Source organism: Leucoraja erinacea, chromosome 11, assembly GCF_028641065.1.
Source record: "Leucoraja erinacea ecotype New England chromosome 11, Leri_hhj_1, whole genome shotgun sequence".
NCBI classification, from domain to species: Eukaryota; Metazoa; Chordata; class Chondrichthyes; order Rajiformes; family Rajidae; genus Leucoraja; species Leucoraja erinaceus.
Genome location: NC_073387.1, coordinates 22,978,942 through 23,001,607, shown reverse-complemented (window position 1 = coordinate 23,001,607; position 22,666 = coordinate 22,978,942). Strand labels below are relative to the sequence as shown.

General features: G+C 48.1%; 1 protein-coding gene across 1 annotated transcript; it reads right to left on the bottom strand.

The window, feature by feature from the left end:
• Positions 1 to 458: 458 nt before the first annotated feature.
• Positions 459 to 22,326, bottom strand: dctn4 (dynactin 4). Its single transcript, XM_055642817.1, is given in 15 exon segments — positions 459 to 677; positions 680 to 783; positions 1,156 to 1,259; positions 2,631 to 2,738; positions 3,825 to 3,879; positions 5,453 to 5,526; positions 9,204 to 9,313; positions 10,019 to 10,131; positions 11,597 to 11,670; positions 13,720 to 13,740; positions 14,965 to 15,072; positions 15,741 to 15,784; positions 16,937 to 17,115; positions 19,554 to 19,624; positions 22,125 to 22,326. Coding segments are annotated over 15 exon segments (1,410 nt in total). The 5' UTR covers positions 22,260 to 22,326; the 3' UTR covers positions 459 to 567.
• Between the last annotated feature and the right edge of the window lie 340 nt (positions 22,327 to 22,666).

The following is a 22,666-nucleotide window of genomic DNA, read 5'->3' as shown; positions in this document are numbered from 1 at the left end:
GGGGTAACCGTGCTAGAGCAGCTGTCACCCCTCTGCTTCCCGCCTGTCTATCTGGGACCCTCACTGTCTAAGACCTCATCTGTCTCCGTCTACTCAGTGTCTGTCCTCCATCTGTCTGGCAATTTGTCGGTCCATCCAAGACGGCGTCTGGCCCCGTCTATCTGTCTGGGACCCCCTCTGTTCCGCATCTTGAGACGCCGTCTGATTGTCTGAGACGGATCTGTCCGCCTGAAAATCTGTCTGAGACACGTCAGGTCTGAACTTCAGCTGGTGTTTGGGAGTGGGGACAGATGCAGCGGTGGGGGCCGGATGTACCGGGGCTAAACTGTGAGCTATGTGCCATGCTGGGGATGGGGGAGTCAGAGCAAAGGGACGGGGAGAGGAGGGGGGGGGGGGGGGGGGGGGGGGGGGGGAGAGGGGGGGAGGAAGGGGGGAGGGGTGAAGGGAGGTCATGTCATGGGAGGAATAACAGAACTAGTGTGAACGGGGGAGGGGAGGGATGTGGTAGTTATGGGGGGAGTGAGGAGGGGAGGGTGCAGTAGGTGAGGCGGTCTGACCTCCCCACCCTCATGGAGCGAGGGGGCCTAGGGTGAGTTGGAGGGTCTGTGTGAGCCACACAGTGTCAGGGGGGGGGGAGTCGGGCTGGTCGGGAGGACGCAGGGGCCCGGGGGGGTGGGGAAGTTGTGTCGGAGCCGGAAGCTGACGGTGACGGGACCGCTGTCGTTCTGGGGGACCACCCGCACGTACACGCCCACCTTGTTGGCCTTGCGGAACGCCACCACGCTGCGGGAGAGAGAACGGGGGGTTAGCGGGTAGCAAACTCTGGAGAGCCCCGTGCTCTCTAACCCCTCTCCCCACGCTCCCTCCCTCCCCCCCCCACACCCACTTCACCCCGCAATCTCCCCCTTTCCCCACCCCGCGCTCTCCCTCATCCCCATGCGCCCTTCACCCCCTGCTGCTCCCAGCTGTACTCTCCCCACTCTCAACCCTGCCCCTTCCCCCTCCTCACGCTCCACCCCCTCTCCCCTGCTCCTGCACCCTCCTCCTGCTCTCCACCCCATCTCACCCCTCTCCCTGCGCCCACCAACCCCCCCAACCCTTACCTCTCCACCCCTCCCTCCCTGTGTGGATCCCCATGCCCCCCCCCTCCCCCACTCACTCGGGGGGTGGTCGTGGAACTCCTGCGGCTCTGACAGCTCGTCGTACTCTGCCGCTGCGTCCTTCCCCGCCAGGACAATCTCATTGGAGGGGAGCACCACCTGCAAGGACACCACAGCCAATCAGAGGAGCGAGTCATGGCAGCCAATTAGAGGGAGGGCGGATTTACAGCAGCCAATCAGCGAGAGGACGGGGCGCTGATAGGCAATGTTTCGGGTCGGGACACTTCTTCAGACCGATGGAGGTGGGGGGAGAAAGCTGGACGCGAGGTGGGGGCGGGGCAAAGCTTGGAGATTGATGGGTGGATACAGGTAGAAAGACAGAAGAGGTTTTGAGCTGGGAGATGGATTTGAGGGAGAATCCTGTCATGCGGAAGGGGGTTGGGACCTGGCGCACACAACGTTTAGGCATCATCTAGATCTACTTCCTCAGATGAAGTAGGAAGTTCAGCATGTCCACAACAGCCCTCAACAACTTCTACAGATGCGTCATAGAAAGCATTTCATCAGGATGTATCACAACAGCATGGTTTGGGAACAGCTCTATCCAAGGCCGCAACAAACTGCAGAGTTGTGGACGCAGCCCAGACCATCACACAAACCAACCTCCCTCCCATTGACTCCATCTACACTTCACGCTGCCTCGGCAAGGCCACCAGCATAATCAAGGACCAGATTCACCCCGGTCACTCCCTCTTCTCCCCTCTCCTATCTGGCAAGAGGTACAGAAAGTGTGATAACGCACACCTCCAGATTCAGGGACAGTTGCTTCCCAGCTGTTATCAGGCAACTGAATCATCCCATCACCATCTAGAGAGTGGTCCTGACCTCCCAACTACCTCACTGGAGACCCTCAGACTATTTTTTAATCGGACTTCACTGGACTTTATCTTGCACTCAATGTTATTATTCTATATCTGTACACTGTGGCAGAGAGCACTGAAGCTATTTACTGCCTCAACGCTAGGTTAACTGTATCCAAATGGCAAGCTTAAAATAGCAGCAGCAAGCTTGAGATTTCACAAGCAACACACTCTATTTGAGCTGGTGTGGGCAGCTCGAATGGAAGATAAACAGGATCTTAGTGTCGCCGAGACCCAGTGTGCCAAGCACACATCCTGTTATTGCTGCAGAAAATAATCTAACTCCATTAGAAGCTAAAATCTGCCAATATAAACACTATCACATGCAATCCACATTATTTTTTGGATACAGTGAACTGCAGATGCTGGTTCATACAAAAAGGCTCAAAAAGTGTTCAGTTTAGAGATACAGTGGATTAGAGATAGATTCCCAAGTTGTGTATCTTTGGGGTGTGGGAGGAAACTGGAGCACCCACGCAGTCACAGGGAGTACGTACAAACTCCGCACAGAGAGCACCCAGAGTCAGGATGGAACCCGGGCCCCAGGCGCTGTGAGCTACGCTGACACCCGGAGGAGAGGAGAGGAAGGAAGGGAGAAGGACTGCGTTACCTTGGCAGTGCTGTCAGCAATGTCAGAGTCGGACTCCTCGCACGGCAGCAGGGTCACGTGGGTGAGATTCTCCACCGGGTTTGTCAGGGTCAGAAGCACCTGGCTCTCCTGAAACAAGAGGCACCAGCAACATCAAGGGCTGACCAAGCTCCCCACCACCATCTGACCTCGCCCCCATCTTCGGCATTCGTCAACCTCCTCACCCCTCACTCAACCCTGGGGAAAGGCAGGACTAACCCAGTCCCACCAGAACATGATGGGCCAAAGGGCCCGTCACTCACGCTTTGTCCAGGATTGTTTTCCCTGGAAAGTCAGAGGTTGAGGGAAGACCTGATAGAAGTGTATAAACTTATGAGAGGCAAAGCTAGGGTAACAGGAAGAACCCTTTCCCCAGTGTGACCCCAGTTCAATCCTCACCTACGCTGTTCACCGTGTGGAGTTTCCACAATCTCGTTGGGGTTCCCAGGGAGAGTATAAGAGTCGGGAAGTCACGATGCAGCTTTATCAGCCTTTGGTTAGGCCGCATTTGGAGTATTCCCTGCAGTTCTGGTCGACCCCATTACAGGAAGGATGTGATGAGGGTGCAGAGGGGGTTTACCAGGATGATGCCTGGATTACGGAGCATTAGCTACAGGGAGAGGTTGGACAGATTTGGATTGTTTTCTCTGGAACGCTGGAGGTTGAAGGGAGACATGATAGAAGCAAATAAAATTATGAGATGCATAGATTGGGTCGACAGTCAGAATCGTTCTCCCAAGGTAGATATATAATAAAAACTAGAGGGCATAGATTTAAGGTGAGAGGGGCAAAGTTTAAAGGAGATGTGTGGGTTTTTTTTGCATAAGAGGCTGATGGATGCCTGGAACGCTCTGCCAGGGATGGTGGGGGAGACAGATACAATAGTAGCATTTAAGAGGCTTTTGGATAGGCACATGGATATGCAGGGAATGGAGGGATATGGATCAGGTTCAGGCAGATATTAGTTTATTTTAGCATCATGTTTGACAGGGTCATCCTGGTCTGTTCCTGTGCTGTAGTGTTCTATGATCTAAAACAGACTGCTGGCAATCAACCAGCACTTTCTCTCCCTTCAGACGCTGCCTGGCCTGCTACGTATTTGAAGTGCAGTCTGCTTTTTAGTTTTGGAGTCGAGGCACCCGTGGTGTTTTGCGCCTGGCCTTGAATTGTACTTGCCTTCATGAAGCGCAGGTTGGGAATGGTCAGAATCCGTACCTCTGGAACGTAGTTACTGCAGAACAAAAAATAAGAACGTGCCATTTCATTTAGAGTGCTGCCACACGGCCGCCGGAAACCGGAGCACCCAGAGGAAACACATGCCGTCTCAGAGAGAATGTATAAGCTCCCTACAGACAGCACCCTTAGTCAGGGTGGAACCCGAGTCTCTGCCGCTGTAAGGCAGCAACTCTGCAGATCACTGCGGAACTCCATTGGTCACAGATCTCCAGACTGACTATAGACCTTCCACCACAACCCTCTGTCAGTAAGCCAGTTCCACATCCATAAAGCAACCTGTTCAACTATAATCCTAGCAAGCAGTGGTTGCACAATGCAGCTAAACATTTAGACATGGCTGCACTTAATGGGTGGAAATTCAGTGTCATTCAGTGCATCAATCAGGGGTGTCAAACTCATCTTAGGTCACGGGCCGGATTGGGCAAAATGTGACTTTGTGTGGGCCGGATCAGTTGTGCACGGGCGAATGTCAGTCAGCCAGCCCGAGGCCAAGTGGAGCTCAGCGCCACCATCTTGTCTGTTTTGACAGTGGTTGCTGGAGGGTAAACATCCCCATGGCAACCGCTGGCCAATCACGGAGCGGAGGACGGGAGCGCCCCTGCCGGCGCAGCAGGCGACACAGACAGCGGTGGGAGAGAGAGCGGCTGCCGGACAGATACATAATAAATGGCCGTGAATATACTTTTTTCCCCCCCAAATCATCCCGCTGGCCGGATTGGACCCCTATGCAGGCGGGTATTTTGACGCCCCTGCAGTAAATAAATAATGCAAGTAAGGATACTTGCTGGTAACATTAAATGGGCATCAGATTCAATTAGTGATTCTAATTAGAGATTCAATAAAGATTTCTTCCGGTCAGGGTGGGTCTCGGAGTGTTGGGATGTTGATGCTGGGTTAGGGCAGAGAGCTGGAGAAACCATTTGCATATTGATTTGTGAGGCTGTGGATTGAGACAGAATCATAGTCACAAAGTACAGAAACAGGCACAAGGCCCAACCTGCCCATGCCAACTAACATGTCCCATCCGCACTAGTCCGTTTGGACTCATCTCCGTTTGGCCCATCTCCCTCTAAACCTTTCCTATCAATGTACCTGTCCAAATATCTATTGAACATTGTTATTGTACCTGCCTCAACTACCTCCTCTAGCAGCACATTAATTACACCCACCACTTTCTGTGAGAGTTGCCCCTCAGGTTCCAATAGACAATAGGTGCAGGAGTAGGCCATACGGCTCTTCAAGCCAGCACCGTCATTCAATGTGATCATGGCTGATCATCCTATTAAATCTTTCCCCTCTCGCCTTGAACCTCCAGTTTTTGATTCCCTGCCCCTGAGTAAGCGACTGTGCGTTCACTCATCAGCCACTTCTAAAATAAATGTTAGAGAATTGAGGACACAGCCCAGACCATCACGCAAACCAACCTCCCTTCCATTGACTCCATCTACACCACACTGCTTCGGCAAGGCCACCAGCATAATCAAGGACCAGTCTTACCCTGGTCACTCCCTCTTCATATTGAACTCGTGTGAACGGGTGTATGGTATTGAATCGAAGGATGAACTTACACTGCGACAAGCTGGATCTTGAACTTGATGGAAGTTGGGTTAAACTCGGGCTTGCTCAAGTTGTGTTCACATTTCTACAGCGCACAGGAACGTGGATACAGGGTAGGGAAGGTGGGATGGGGAAGGGGGACAAACAGCAAGGAGAGAGAATGAAGAAATTAAAGTCAAACGGACACACTGCACGTCTCACACGTCCGATATTAAACAGAATTTAAACTGCATGCCACATGATTAGCATTGGTTTAGTTCATTTTAAACCATGATTGCTTAGGAGTTTAGAAACATTGTTCTTCTCTTCAAGGTTATTTTTGCACCACCATGGTCTCATTTAATACAACTGGAAAACTGATGGAAGAAAGGTCCCGACCTTAAACGTCATCAATCCATTTTCTACAGAGATGCTGCCTGACCCGCTGAGTTACTCCAGCACTTTGTGTCTATCTTTGGAAAACTGTCTTGCTCAGCAAAAGAAACACATACGACAGTGGCGTTTAAGAGGCTATTAGATAGGCAAAACAAGATACAAAGTGCTGGAGTAACTCATCCCGTCATGCAGCATCTGTGGAGGGAATGGACAGATGATGTTTTGGATTCTTCTTCATCAGTCCGAGGTTCCTCAACAAAAACGTTATCCATCCTTTTTCCTCCACGGATATTGCCTAGTCTGCTATGTATTACAGCCTATACTTACAAAGAGGACTTAATTATTACTAGAATATAGACACAACATTCTGGAGTAACTCAGTAGGTCAGGCAGCATCTTGGGTGAAAAAGTATAGGTGACGTTTCGGTTCGAGACCCTTCTTCAGATTCTATTGAGGTCAAGGGGGGGCGGGGATGGTGAAAACATGACAACAGTGAGGGTTAGGGTCAGAGAGGGGCAGGGGAGTGGACAGAAGTGGAGGCAAAGTCCTGCGGAAGGATAGTGGGGGATCTGAGAGGGGGGGGGGGGGGGGTAGTCGGTGTAACCTGGTTTACTTTTACCTATTCTGCTATAAGACTTAAGTATTACTAATCTTATTCTGCTTTTGTGGATATTATCAACTTGTGATGAAAATTGGTTTTAGTAAGATAACAGAAGATTGGCATTGCATGTTTAAGATGGAAAACCACTTTGCCTTGTCTACAAAATATCATGCATTCATGACAAAACGAACTACTTGGAACAAGCGAATTTTGATCTGATTTGCCCCTCGAATCAGATGTTCTTTTAAAGAAAACAAGATAATCGAAATAAACGCATGGCTAAGCAGTCAAAAGTGCTGATCTCATGTTTGTTCTGGAACTGGGCAGAAGCCCGTTTTATTATTTACGGAGAACGGCTCACATTAGCGTCCATGTTCTGATGTGAGAATTTGTTATGGATATTACAGGAGTGGCTGCAGTGTTACAGCCAAGTTAAACAAAACCTAAACGAGCTTTAAATGCAAAAGGACATTAACAGAATGGTGCCTTGAGGAGTGCAGTCCAAGCAGTCATGTTTGATCTTTCCCTGCAACTTTGTATCATGATAAATTAGGCATGAAAAGTTTTAGATTCGCTTAATTTAGAGAGACAGCGCGGAAACATGCCCTTCGACCCATCGAGTCTGCGCCAACCAGCGATCCCAATCCATTAGTACCATTCTACACACTGGGGACAATTTACAATATTTATCAAAGCCAATTAACATACAAACCTGTACGTCTTTGGGATGTGGAAGGAAACCGGAGCACCCGGAAAAACCACATGTGGTCACAAGGAGAACGTACAAACACCGTAGTCATGATCGAACTGAGTCTCTGGTGCTGTGAGGCAGCAACTCTACCACTGTGCCGTCCCCAAGCCTTGTGCAAGGCTTTTAACACAGAACAATAGAATGGTACGGCATAAAAACAAACCCTTCATTCCACAATGTCCATGCCAAATATAAATACTGAACGTGATCTATTTTCCTCCATTCCCTGCACACCCCTGCCTATCACAAAGCTTCTTAAACACCACTATCGTATCTGCCTCCACCTGCAGCGCATTCCAGGTACCCACAACCTTCTGTGTAAAAAAAAACACATCCCCACACATCTCCTTTAAACTTTGCCCCTCTCACCAATTAAAACTATGCCCTCTGCTGTTTGACATATCCACCTTGGGGATAAAGGTTCTGACTGTCCACCCTATCTGCACCTCTCATCACTTTATATACTTCTATCAGGTCTTACCACAACCTCTGACATTCCAGAGAAAACAATCCAAATCTGTCCAACCTCTCTCTCTCTCTCTGTAGCTGAAACCCTCTAATCCAGGCAACATTCTGATAAACCTTCGAACCCTCTCCAAACGTTCCACAACCTTCCTGTAAAGGGGTGACCAGGTGAACTGTACAAAATACTCTAAATGCAGCCTAATCAAAGACCTATAGAGCTGCATCATGACTTCCTGACATATATATAAATATATGTGTCTGTGTGTACTTGTGAATATGTGTATATATATATATACACACCAAACTTTTCTTCTTTTGTTTATTACATTGTTTACAGTGTACTATGTTTACATATTCTGTTGTGCTGCAGCAAGTAAGAATTTTATTGTCCTATCTGGGACACGTGACAATAAAACATTCTCGACTCACACTCAATGCTCTGACCTATGAAGGCAAGCATGCCATATGCATTCTTTACTGCTCTATCTACTTATGTTGCCACTGTCAGGGAATTGTGAATTTGGATTTCAAGATCCCTCTGCCCATCAATGCTGTTAAGGGTTCTATAAAGTCTTATAAAGCTGAATCATGACTTCCTAACTCTGCAGCTTCACAGAACTTTGGCGAGGCATCGTTTGGAGTGAATGTAATTCCAAATACAGGAACTCCCCGACTTACAGTTCTGTACTCAGTTCCTAGTGCAACCAAGGCAGTCTGTAATTTGCACAACACTGTATGATCACTCGAGTTCACATCGGAATCAAGCCGGCAATTGCAGCGATGCTTACCCAGAGAGTGCCCTGGAAGCAGTCAAATGCCGCTGAGATGGTTAATACTTTCAGTGAGTTCTTTTGGGCAGTTATTCACATGTGAAAGTCTAGGACCAGAAGGCACAGCCCCAAAATAAGGTCAGGAGAATGAGGTTGGGAGGGAAAGATAGATCAGCCATGATTGAATGGCAGAGCAGACGTGATGAGCCGAATGGCCTAATTCTGCTGCTAGCACGTATGAATTTACGTAAAATCTGTTTAACGTAAGGGTTCACAGAGTGCTTGTATCTGCGTGCGGTTCTAAGAGCATGGCTTGGCCACCGATATTTTTTACAATACTCCAGCTCCACCACCGATTTTCCGGCAACTGGTGGTCCGGCACCCCCTTTAATCCGGACAAAATTACGAGAGCGCACTTAAAATCCCTCGGAGGTCCCCCCGAAAATGTGGTGCCTAGGCCAGGTGAAGTGGACAATCTCAACCTCATCAGGACTACTGCGGCCGATCGAATTTGCCCCGGGGCTCTGGACCTCCAGCATGGCTGGATCCTGGAGGATCAGTTCCCATCGCCGACTTCCGTGGCTGGCATTGCGGACCGGTATCTCGGCCCCCCGACGGCCTAGGTGGACCGTTCCTGTACCGTTAGACTCCTCACGGAGGAGGTGACCCCTGTTGGTCTGGCAAAACAAATAATCCAGAAAGGCTCTGGACCAAGGGTGCAGAAAAATCGGTGGTGGACTGTGCCACTGTCTAACCGCTGTAACAAGGCGAATGGGGCTGGATTTCGCTCTAGACTTACCCGACAACGCAGAGAGCGTTTTATGAGGAGATGCTTGTGTTTGGGATACAGCTGGGAGGCATTGATGGGCTGGAAGTCTGGTTGCAACAGTCGCTGGTGAAGGGTCGTCACTGAAAGGTAAAAACAGAAATGATCAGGATGATTAAAACCCGACCCCGAAACATCACCTATCCATGTTAAGATTTTAGACTTTACTTTAGAGATACAGCATGGAAACAGGCCGTATTGAGTCCGTGCCAACCAGCAATCACCCTATACAATAGTTCTATTCTAAAGATTATGAACAATTTACAGAAGGCAATTAACCTTCAAACCTGCACGTCTTTGGAGGGGGGGGGGGAACCCACACGGTCACAAAGAGAACGTGGAAACTCCACACACAGACAGCACCTGAGGTCAGGAACAACACAAGTCTCCCATGCTGAGGTAGCGGCTCTACCCGCTGCACCACTGTGCCAGATGTGGTAAGGGCTCAATGACTGTGTCCAGCAATAGTGCACGTCCACCACAGATTTTCCAGCAACTGGTGGTCTGGCACCTCCTTAAATCCGGACCAAATTACGAGAGCCACTTGAAATCCCACCCTGGAAGTCCCCCCCGAAAATGTGGGGCCAAGGCTGGGTGAGGCGGCTGATCTCGACCTCATCGGGATTGCTGCGACTGATCAGCAGGTCGAATTTGTCCCCTGTGGCCGGGGCTCTGGAACCCTGGCCCTGCCGGAGCCGGCAGATCCGTTCCCATAGCCGACTTTCCAGGCTGACTTTGCGGCCCAGTATATCAATTTTCCATCTCCCGTAGCCTGACCTGGCTCTTACCTTCGGGCAGATTAATGGGTCTAGTGTAGTAATCCTCAGGCAGAGGTTCAACCTCCTCCAATGCCTGGGCAGGCTCGATCTTGATCTCCTTGTGGTCATCTGTTTCTTTCAACCTAGAGGGCAGGAGAAAAGTTCAAGTGTTGGAGTAACTCAGCGGGTAAACCACTATCATCCCAGCCCAGCCTGGGAATGCAGAGCAGAACAACAGACAGCCAACCATGTCATCTCTGGGTGCCTGCTCTACCACCCACCAAATGGAGCTCAGGGCCTGGCAGACATTGACGCAGAGACAACAACCTGGCTGCTCAACACCCAGCTTGAGATCTAACTATTCCTTTGGTTTATGTTTCATTCGCAAGAAGAAGTAGGGTTTGGGAATAATGTTTAGTGCAAGATAAAGTCCAGTAACGTCCGATTAAAGACAGTCCAAGGGTCTCCAATGAGGTAGATGGGAGGTCAGGACCGCTGTCTAGTTGGTGATGGGATGGTTCAATTGCCTGATAACAGCTGGGAAGAAACTGTTTAGCGTTAGTTCAGTTTAGTTTATTATCATGGGTACTGAGGTACAGTGAAAATGTTTTTGTTACGTGCTATCCATTCTGCGGAAAGACTTTTATTGATTACAATCAATCTGTCCACAGCGTACAGATACAGGGTAATGGGAATAATGTTTAGTGCAAGATAAAGTCCTGTAAAGTCCGATTAAAAACAGTCTGAGGGTCTCCAATGAGGTAGATGGGAGGTCAGGACCACTCTCTAGTTGGTGATAGGATGAGTGGTCCTGACCTAACACATAAAGTGCTGGAGTAACTCAGTGGGTCAGGCAGCATATTTGGAGAGCCTGGATAGATGATGTTTCGGGTCGGGACCCTTCCTCACTCAAACCAACCCAAAACGTCACAAACTATATAGAACAGTACAAGTTGGAGGTGGAGATCAAGTCATTGGGCATTTTTAAAGCAGAGATTGACAGGATCTTGATTAGTAAGGGTATCAAAGGTTATGGGGAGAAGGCATGAGAATGGGAGGGAAAGATAGATCAGCCATGATCAAATGGCAGAGTACACTCGAAGAGACGGATGCCCTAATTCTGCTCCTATGAGTTATGAACTCATCAGACAGGGTCAATGTCCTCCGGCCACACATAGTCATATTTCACAGAAACAGACCCTTAGGCCCAACTTGCCTACGCCAACCAGCATGCCCCATCTACACTAGTCACAACTGCCTGCGTTTGGCCCATATTCTTCTGAACATTTGTTATCCGTGTACCTATCAAAATGTTTCTTAAATGTTGCGCTAGTACCTGCCTCAACCACCTCCTCTGCAGCTCGTTTCTTACACCTACCACCCTTTGTGTAAAAAAAATTTAAGTTCAAGTTACTTCTCTTGTCACATACACCAATTGGTGCAGTGAAATTTGAGTTACCATACAGCCACACAAATAAAATAAAAAGAACACAACACTATAGAATTTAACATGAAAAAAAGCTGTCCCCCAGGTTTCTATTAAATCTTTCCCCCCTCATCTTAAAATTCATCCCATCACATGTTGGGGATGAATTAAAAAAGACTTACGTTGGTCCGGCGAGGCTAATAATTGGAGCGCCAGCTCGCTGTCGCTGCAGTCTGGTACCCAAGCCATACTTGTCCTAAAACAGAATGTAGCAAAATCAAACCAGGCTCCTCCCTGTAACACGTAACACAGAACATACGTGATCCCACTATGGCAGGGTGAAGGGTGACAGAAGATGATATGTTCACACCATCTACAATCACACAGAGATGCCACCTCCAACAGTGACAGATTCACCCCCTTTCCAAGCCTGGGTCCCAATGATAATTTAGGCTATTTCAACCCCAGAATATATGAAAGTAGGGCTGTAATGCAGGCTATATGAAGTTTTGAGAGCAGTTTTGGGCCCCATAACTGAGGTTGGATGTGCTGGCGTAGGAGAGGGTCCAGAGGCGGTGTTCAAGAATGATCCCAGGGATGACCAAAGGGCTTGTCCTCACTGGAGTTTAGATGAGTTCGGGGGGGACCTCATTGAAACTTACTGAATAGTGAAAGGTCTGGATAGAGTGGATGCGGAGAGGACGTTTCCACTAATGCATTTAGGACTACAGGGCATAGCCTCAGAATAAAAGGACGTACCTAGAATGGAGATGTGGAAGGATTTCTTTAGCCAGATGGTGGTGAAGCTGTGGAATTCATTGCCACGGAGAGCTAAGTCATTGGGTATTTTTAAAGTGGAGATTGACAGATTCTTGATTAGCACAGGTGTCAAGGGTTATGGGGAGAAGCAGGAGAATGGGGTTGAGAGGGGGAGATAGATCAGCCATGATTGAATGGCGGAGTAGACTCGAAGGGTTGAACGTTGATGCCTCACAGCACCAGAGACCCACGTTCGATCTTGACTACGGGTGCTGCCTGTATGGAGTTTGTGCATTCTCCCCGTGACCGCGTGGGTTTCCTCCCTGTGGTCCAGTTTTCTCCCTCCCTCAAAGATGTGCAGGTTTGTAGGTTATTTGGCTTCAGTAACATTGTAAATAATCCCTAGTGTGTAGGATACTGCTAATGTACGGGGTGATCACTGGTCGACGACGACTCGGCGGGCCTGTTTCCACACTGTGTCTCTGAACTCTAAACATGGATTAGCAATACAATGAGAAATCTGGCAAAGAAACCTCATAATGATTAACTTGATTGTATGTATACATGAATCATGTGAATAACAGCATGCAACCATGCACAGTACACACACACACACACACACTCATCAACTGTGCATACACCAACATATTTAGCAGAACATCTAGATTTATGAAGTTCTCTTGTAAAGATTATTTTTTATTATCATCTGGCATTAAAACAATGACAACTTAAAGGTCCACAAACATGTATAAATGGTCACCATTCAGCCGAGCTGTTGAATTACCCAAAGTTGTCTATCTCACCCCTCTCTCCAAGCTCACGCCATCACTTCCTTGAAGGGGGCAACCTTTTGTTTGTAGTAGGTTTATCATTGTTCCCAAATGTAACAGAAAGGGAGCATCGCTCCTGAGCTATCATTGGCTCCAGCAAAAGGTCAGACAATGCTCACGTGGATCATGGGTCCATACACAGTCATACAGCACGGATACTGGCCCTTCACCCCTAATCGCTCATGCCGACCAAGGTTCCCCTATTTACGATAATCCCATTTAGTCAATAGACTGATGCAGCATGGCAAAAGGCCTTATGGCCCAACTTAATCCATGCCCCATCTACATTAGTCCCACCTGCCCTTTATTGGCCCATATCCCTCTAAATCTCCCTCTATACATATGTCTGTCCAAATGTCTTCTAAATGTTGTTATAGTACCTTCCTCAACTACGTCTCATGGCAACCCGTTCCATACACCCACCACCCTCTGAGTGAAAAATGGCCGCAGGTTCCTATTAAATCCCCCCCCCTCACTTTAAACCTACGTCCTCTGGTTCTTGATTCCCCTTCTTCTGTGCATTCATCCTATCTATCTCCCTCATGATTTTAAAGATCTTTAGAAGGTCACCCCCTCAGCCTCCTGCCCTCCAAGGAATAAAGTCCTCGCCTGCTCAAGTTCTCCCTATATCTCAGTCCCTCGAGTCCTGGCAACATCCTCGTAAATATGACCAAAGAACACTGGGCAAATGAACATAATAAGCAACTCCAACTCACCACCACATGTATAGTGTGTGTCTATACATCAGGAGGAGCAGCAGTATTGAGACAAAAAAAAAAGATAGTTCAACAGTTATGACAATCAAATTAACATGCACGACCTAAACAGATTTGGTTAAACACTAGACGAGTCATTGCCGATGCTGGTATACAAAAACGACACAAAGTGCTGGAGTAACTCAGTGGGTCGCGCAGCATCTCTGGAGAACATGGATAGGTGACATTTCAGGTTAGAACCCTTCTTCAGACTGATCACATTGATCAAAACATAGAACATTGAACAGTACAGCACAAGAACAGACCCTTTGGCTCATAATCAGTCTGAAGAAGGGCCCTGACCCGAAACATCGCCTATCCATGTTCCCTAGAGATGCTGCCTGACTCGCTGAGTTACTCCACCAGCACTTTGTCTCCTTTTAAAAAAATTAGACAACTCTGGTTGCTATACAGACAGTGAGCAAAAGATTTAAATGTCAAACAAAGTTCACAAACTACGTACACCGAGTTTTGGAACGCCTCAGGTTCCTATTAATTCTTTCTCCTCTCACCTTAAACCAATGTTCTCTAATCCTTGATGCCCCCACCCTATTAATTCCCCTCATTATTTTATACACCTCATATGTTCACCCCTGAGTGTCCTGCGATCCAAGGCATAAAATGCATTAGCAGAGAGCTGAACAGCGTTACATTTTATTTTCTTCACCTTGTATGATAGGAATGTATGACGGAATAAGTCTGTGAAACTGGTGCTAATTGTTGCACAATACATGTACGTTATACAGGTCCACCACCGATTTACCGGCATCCTTGGTTCCAGAACCTTTCTGGAATATCCGTTTTGCCAGACCAACAGAGGACACGGCCTCCCAAAGGAATCCCACGGTTCCGGAGTGGTTTACCTCGGCCACCGAGGAGCCGACATGCACAGCCGGCCGGGAAAGTCAGCTATGGGAACGAATCTGCCGGCTGGAGTGGGCTAACTCGACCAGCCGATCGGCTGGAAGTCTCGATAAGGTCAAGATCGCCCGCCTCACCCGGCCTCGGCGCCACATTTTCGGGGGGACTTCCAGCGGGAGATTTCAAATGTGCTCTCCTTTTTTCCGGATTAAAGGAGGTGGTGGACTACCAGTTGCGGAAAGATTGGTGGTGGACCTGTTCGTTAAACACCTGCAGGTCCGTAGAAGTTGGCGGACGGAGGAGTGAGTCAGTAGCGGTGAGCGGGCTCGGTAAAAGGGAACTCACAGAAAAAGCCAAGGGCATGTAGTTTCTACGTCTAACCAGTTTCTTTCGGTCACGTTCAAGCTTCTCTCTTTGTGCCAGTTGGTGGTAATACTCCAGCAGTTTATTGATCTGTAGAGAAAGTTGGAAAGTAATGGTTATCATTTACATCACACACTGTAATGTCCGGGTTCAGGAGCAGCTTCTTCCCAACAACCATCAGTCTTCTGGGTAAGCACAACCGCCATTGCCGGCTTGTTTCTGATGTAAACCCGAGTGATCGTACAGTGTTGTGAAAATTACAGACTGCCAGACTTGTTTATGTAAGTGCAATTTTACATAAGCTCCTATTGCGATGGACGGGGAGTGTCTGTACCATGTTTGCAGGTCAGTTGTGCTGTTGGAAGTAAGAATTTAATTGTTCTATTTTGATACATAGACAATAAAACACTCTTGACTCTTGCCTAAACTGATGAGAGTATGACACCGCTGTACTTGACTTTTACTTCATTGCATTTCGGTCTAGCATGACATCCCAAAGACATGCGAGATTGTAGGTGTGTATCGAGTGGGTGAGAAAGTGGGATAACATGGAACTAGTTTGTGGAGAGAGGATCGATGGACTTGATGGTCCAAGGGCCCGTTTCCAAGCTGTATGTGTGAACTGTTCCACAGCCTGGTGATGTGTGCCTGGGGCCATGCTGTATCTCTCTATGACTCCATATGACTAGGACTCTTTGACCATAGCTCAGCAGCAGTCAGTGACGTCTTGTTTGCTACATGTGAGAGCAGGCACTCACCCTCTGGGTGTGAAGGTTCTCTGGTTCTTGCCACCCTCCGCTGGCTGCAAAAGAAAGAAGATTGTTAGCACAGTTCACAGGACATTCTGTTGTGCTGCTGCAGGTAGGAATTTCATTGTTCTGTTTGGGACATTTGACAATAAAATACTCTTTGACTCAGCCTCCAACAATCAAGGGAAAACAAGCCCAGCCTATCCGATGCATTATGCGCCCAATCTCTTCACATAACTAATGTCCTCCAATCCAATCAACGTTTACATAGATGCGGCCTGGCCTGCTGTTTAGACTTCAGAGATGTAGCAGGGAAACAGGCCTCTTGGCCCACTGAGACCATCCATTACCTGTTCACATTAGTTATACGTTATCCCCCTTTCTCATCCACTCCCTACATACTGGGGAGAAATGTTACAAATGCCAATTAACCTACAAACCTACACATCTTTGGGATGTGGGATAAAAACTGAGCACCCAGAGAAAACCCACGCGGGCACAGAGAGAACGTACAAACTCCAAACAGACAGCACCCGTAGTCAGGGTCAAACCCGGGTCTCTGGCGCTGTGAAGCAGCAACTCTACGACGCGCCACCATGCACGTCCAGTGTTCTATGTGCTTGGTTCCCCTTCTACCAGCCAAACCTCTTTTGGCTGAATATCGGAGTGCAGAAGAGTCATTTGGCTACCCATGCAGTCTTCCCCCATACACAGCTTCTTCCCAGCTGTTAACAGGCAACTGAACCATTCTATCACCATCTAAAGATCGGTCATGACCTCCAATCTACATCACTGGAGACCCTCGGACGATCTTTAATCGGACTTTACCTTGCACTAAATATTATCCCCCTTTTTCATGTATCTGCACACTGTGGACAGCTCAATTGTAATCACGTATAGTCTTTCGACTGACTGAATAGCACACAACAAAAAGCTTTTCACTGTACCTCGGTACACATGACGATAATGAACTAAACTAATTTCTCCCTCCCTCCTTCCTTCGCCTTTCTCCATTTAACCTTATTCCCTTTATCCTGTATCTGTACACTGTGGACGGCTCGATTGTGATCCGGTTTAGCCTTTCCGTTGAGTGGATAGCACGCAGCAAAATGCTATTCACTGTACCTCGGTACACATGACAATAAACTAAATTAAACTGCATTCAATTCATCTCCCTGCATCCATGATGGTCAGTCCTCACTCACCAACAGATTTGTCTGCCATGCCAACATCCCGGGAGGTCCAGCGACAGAAGCCACAGGCCAGGTAGTAAGCCTTCTTCATGGTAGTCTTGGCCGGGTCATCAGGCAGGGGTGCAGGGATGTTAGTGGCCCTTGTGGAAAGAGTATGCATGCAGCTCGGACAATCAAAGCAATTGGCACACCTGAAGGACGAGAAGGAAAAAGAGTCAAGAGTGTTTTCTTGTCATATGTCCCGATACGTAACAATGACATTCTTACTTGCAGTAGCACAAAGTGAGCGGCACAGTGGCGCAGCGGGTCGAGCTGCTGCCTTACAGCGTCAGAGATCCAGATTCGATCCTGACTAAGGGTGCGGTCTGTACAGTTTGCACGTTCTCCCTGTGACTGCGTGGGTTGTCTCCGGATGTTCCGGTTTCCTCCCGCAACCCAAAGACGTGCAGCTTTGCAGGTCAATTGGTAAATTGTCCCTAGTGTGTAGGATAGAACTAGCGTACGGAGTGATGTTGGTTGACGTGGACTAAGTGGGCCGAAGGGCCTTGTTTCGACACTGTATTTGTAAACTGATCTAGACTAAGCACAACAGCAAAAGACAAGTTGAGTAAAAACAAACAATAGTAGTGCAAAAATGGCAAAAACATGCCCCCCCCCCCTCCCAAGTCTATGTCCTTCAGAGTATATTTGGAGGTTGTAGTATTTCATAGCCTGATGGTTGGATGGAAGAAGCTGCTACAGATCCTGGGTTATTTCAGGCTCCTGTACCTTCCTCGATGGCAGAAGTGAAATGAGAGCATGATCATGATGATGCGGGTCTCGGATATTGCTGGCTGCCTTTTTAGAGGCAGTGTCGCCAGTAAATCCCTTCAATGGTGGGGAGGTCTGTACCCATGATGGACCAGGCAGTGTCCACCACGTTTTGCAAACTTCTTCATTCCTGCCTCTAACTAAACATTAGTTAAGTTTTTAAGTGCTGGAGTAACTCAGCTGGTCAGGCAGCATCCCTGGAGAACAGACAGGTGACGTTTTGGGTTGGGACCGTTCTTCAAACGGATGAAGGGTCCCAACACGAAAGGTTATCTATCCATGTTATCCAGAGATGCTGCTTGAGCCGCTGAGTTACTCCAACATTCTGTCCTTTTGTGTAAACCAGCATCTGCAGTTCCTTGCGTCTATATTAGTTTAGAGATGCAGCATGGAAACAGGCCCTTCAACTCGACAAGTCCTTGCCGACCATTGATCAATCACTAGTTCTATGTTATCCCACTTTGTAATCCACTCCCTACACATTAGGGATGATTTTGCAGAGGGCTAATTAATCTACAATCCCTCACATCTTTGCGATTTGTCGGACTACCCGCCACTGTGCCATCCCATTGCCTTGAATAATCAACATCACTTCTTGCAAATGCATTCAACTCGGTTGCAAGAGATTGGAAGATCATATTCGCTCTGACGCAACTAGTTGGAAAGATTAAAGCTGATTGTCTTGTTTTAAGAGCAGGCAAAATAGGTTGAGATTTCCCAGATCAAAATTGGTATTGATTTATTAATGTCACATTGAAAAAGCTACTTATCTTAACTACTAAACCAGGTTCGCTTCTTAATAAACAGACACCACCCAAACTGTTTGGTAGACCAGTTCAAAACTTTACTTAACATCGGCCGATGGAAGGGAGCGAGGATTCCAGCTAAGTGACCAATGTAGACACTCAACTGTCCCCGGTCCTCTTCTCTGAACAACAGAATTACATTGCCTTAAATAGGGTTTTTTGTCCCCTTATCACATTCCACAGACATTAGTCATGGTCAGAAGTACTGGAAAAGGTTTCCACAGAATGCATCACATCAAAGGCCTTTTGTTTACATGGTACAAGATATACTAAAAACATTGGACATTTGCGTTATCTCCAAATAGACCACCCTAGCTCTCTTCGCTGCTTCCTCTGTCATTTGGTCCCTCATAAACATTTGTTTACAAAGATGTGACTACCTATGTCTCTCTTCCTCTATCACCCCCTCCCCCATAAACATTGGTCATTTGGTTTATGGCATCTCCCTGTGAAGATTTAACCAGCTATCTCTATAGCTTCTCCTCTGCCTGTCACTTGGGAGACAATGTTATAGGATTTATTATCTCACACACCCACAACCTAAGGCAAGCCTAACTTGACACTAAATATAAGCTGTAAGCTAGCCCAGAAACCAATTTAATATCTTCTTATATTTTTAACTAAAACTCGGCTTCATCAACATCGACCAAGATACAGTGAAATGCTATCCAATCAATCACATTGAAAGAAAAAGCACAGTGCTGGAGTAACTCAGCAGGTCAGGCAGCATCTGTGAAGGACATGGATAGACGATGTTCTGGGTCTGAAGAAGGGTCCCAACCCGTAATGTTACCTATCCATGTCTCTCACACATGGATAGGGCCCTTCCAGTCCTATTAAACCTTTCTCCCCTCAGCTTCTTGAGGGGGTGGTAGAGGCAGGGTCTCTCATCACGTGTCCACCCTGGTACAAAGATTCTGACTGTCTACCGCAATCTTGCAGTCCAACTCGACAACAGTCAAAATAATCAATTTCTACAGCAGCGACCTGGTTTACAGAGAGAACACACACACCTGTTCTTTTTCAGTTTTGCCTCAGCCGAGGGCATGTTTTCCAGGCAACTTGGGCAGTAATGGGAGTCCACCTGCAACGAGAAAATGGAATATTAGGAGTCACACAATCATGTTTGTTAAGTCACAGGAGCAGAATCAGGCTATTTGGCCCATCGAGTCTACTCCGCCATCTGATCATGGCTAATCTATCTATCCCTCTCAACCCTGCCTTCTCCACATAACCTTTGACCACCGTTCTAATCAAGAACCTATCAATCTCCAATTTAAAAATACCCAATGAATTTCACAGATTCACAACCCGCTGACTAAAGAAATTCCACCTCATCTCCTTTCTAGAGGTACGTCCTTTTATTCTGAAGCTGTGCCCTCTGGTCCTAGACTATCCCAATAGTGGAAACACCCTCTCCACATCCACTTCATCCAGGTCTTTCACTATTCGGTAAGTTTCAATGAGGTCTCTCTTCTTTTCTAGGTTCATCTTTCTAAACTCCAGCGAATACAGGCCCTGTGCAGCCAAAACTCACTAACACACTGTAATGCACTCTCTGCTCATCAGTCAAAATACAATGGGTATATCCTACATTGGTAGTGGTACACTACTGCCATGTGTACTGAGGCACAGTGAAATCTCTGGGTAGTACGTAGAAACAAGGAACTGCTGATTTACATTGAAGATAGACACAAAGTGCTGGAGTAACCCAGCAGATCAGGCAGCATCTCTGAAGAAGAATTATGCGTGAGGTTTCGGGTTGGAACCCTTCTTCAGACTAATTGCAGATGCTGGCTTACACAGAGTGCTGGAGTAACTCAGCGGGTCAGGCAGTAGTACCCTGGAGAATATGGATAGGTGAGGGTTCAGGTCGGCAACCTCCTTCAGACAGAGTGTGGGAGGGAGGGAGGTAAGAAAGCTGGAAGCGAGCACAGGCAGGGCACATCCGGACCGGGAATGGGGGAACACAGGCGAGTGAAACTATCGGTGAGTGGTAGGATAATGGGGGACAGTAATGCTGGGTTACATGGATAATTAATAGAGATATGGGATTAGTTTAGTTTAGAGGTACAGCGCGGAAACAAGCCCTTCAGCCAGCAGATACGCACTGACCAGCGATACCCGCACATTAACACTACCCTACACACACTAGGGACAATTTTTACATATACCAAGCCAATAAACCTACAAACCTGTACGTCTTTGGAGTGTGGGAGGAAACCAAAGATCTCGGAGATAATCCATGCAGGTCACAGGGAGAACGTACAAACTCCGCACAGACAGCACCCACAGTCGGGATCGAACCCGGGTCTCCAGCATTACATTCGCTGTAAGGCAGCAACTCTACCGCTGCGTCACCATGACCAATTGTTTTATAAACCAGCATCTGCAGTTCCTTCTGACACATAGACTGTAACCTCCTAGGTTATAAGGAAATGGATAGGCAGGGAATGGAGGAATAAGGATTATGTGTGGGTAGATAAAAGATGGTTTTGGCATCATCGTTGTGGGCTGAAGGACCTGTTCCTATGCTGAACTGTTCTATGAAATTATGGAACTAATCATCGCAAGGATTAAGATGAGGAGAATGTATATAAATCTACATAGGAGGGGGCGAGGAGGAGAAATAGCATAATGAGGAAGGTTACAGAAGCAAATAGCATGCTTTCTATAGTTCACATGACATATCAATAATGTCAACAGCTAAAACCAATGACCAGAAAATCAGGTAATTTACAGACGATGTTTCATGTTGTCATCCTTCAGACATTTTGGATCAAGACTGAGAAAGTGTCCGACCCAAAACGACATATGCCCATTTTCCTCTATAGATATTGCCAGACATGCCCAGTTCTCTGTTTTTTTGATCAATTTGACAGGCGGGTCGATTGACTGAAATATTAAGGTCAAACCCATGGTATGAACCTGATTATACCAAGGTATTATCTACACTGAAGATAGTACACAACAAAGCCATTGTTTGCAAGTGAACAGCTTGCAGCCTAAGTATGGGCAGGATCTTGTTGAAGCAAACTCATAATCAGTGCATTAACGTCAGGGTGGGGTGGGGATGGGGGGTATTGGGGATGGGGGGGGGGGGTTGATGTGGGGGGTTGATGTGGGGAGGGTTGGTGTGGGGGGGTTGATGTGATGGGGGGGGTGGTGATGGGGGGGGGGGGGGTTGATGGGGATGGGGTGGGGGATGGGGTGGGGGGGGTTGTTGGACATAGGGGGGTTGATGGGGATGGGGTGGGTTGATTGGGGTGGGGGGGATGGGATGGGTGGGGTTGTTGGACATAGGGGGGTTGATGGGGATGGGGTGGGGGATTGGGGTGGGGGGGATGGGGATGGTGGGGGTTGTTGGGAATGAGGGGGGAACCAGTGACGAGACTGAGGTGGCTCCGCGCTCCCATTGGCCCGGCTGTCTGACTGACGGCCCCGTGAACCAATGATAGCGCTGCTCATTGACGGAGTGGGCGGGGGGCGTGTGACTGACAGCTACTATGGCCAATGAGCTCCGGACTACGCCCCCTCGACCGGCAGGTACCATACCCTCCCCTGCCTACCCTACCCGCACCCACCTCATGCGACACACACTCCAGCGAGCGCAGTTCGTGGCAGTAGCGGCAGAAGTAGAGCTGCGACAGCGGCAGCCGCTGCTGCTTCTCCCCGTCCACCAGATACACGACCCGCTCCAGTTGCAGCAGCGACGCCATCTTCCTCCCTCCCGCCGCGCCCGCCGGCCTGGCGCGACGCACCCTGCGCGATGACGTCACTCCCCCTCCTGCGTCCCCAACGCGGTGACGTCATAGATCCGCCCAGCTATCGGCGGTGGAGGACCAGGCAGCAGGGCAGGGATCAGGCCCTTCGGCCCACAGCCTCTCTGCTGTACACAATGCTAAATTAAACTGATCTATACTTACAATCAAAACCATAGGACCAGGCCCTTCGGTCCGCAATGTCCGTGCTGTACACAATTTCAATTAAACTAACGTCCTTTGCTTGTAATTAATCCAGGGGAATAGGTCCTTCAACCCATAATCTGTGCAAAATATAATGCAAAATTAAACTAATCTCGCTATTTGCAATTAACTCACAGGCACAGGCCCTTCGGCCCACAATC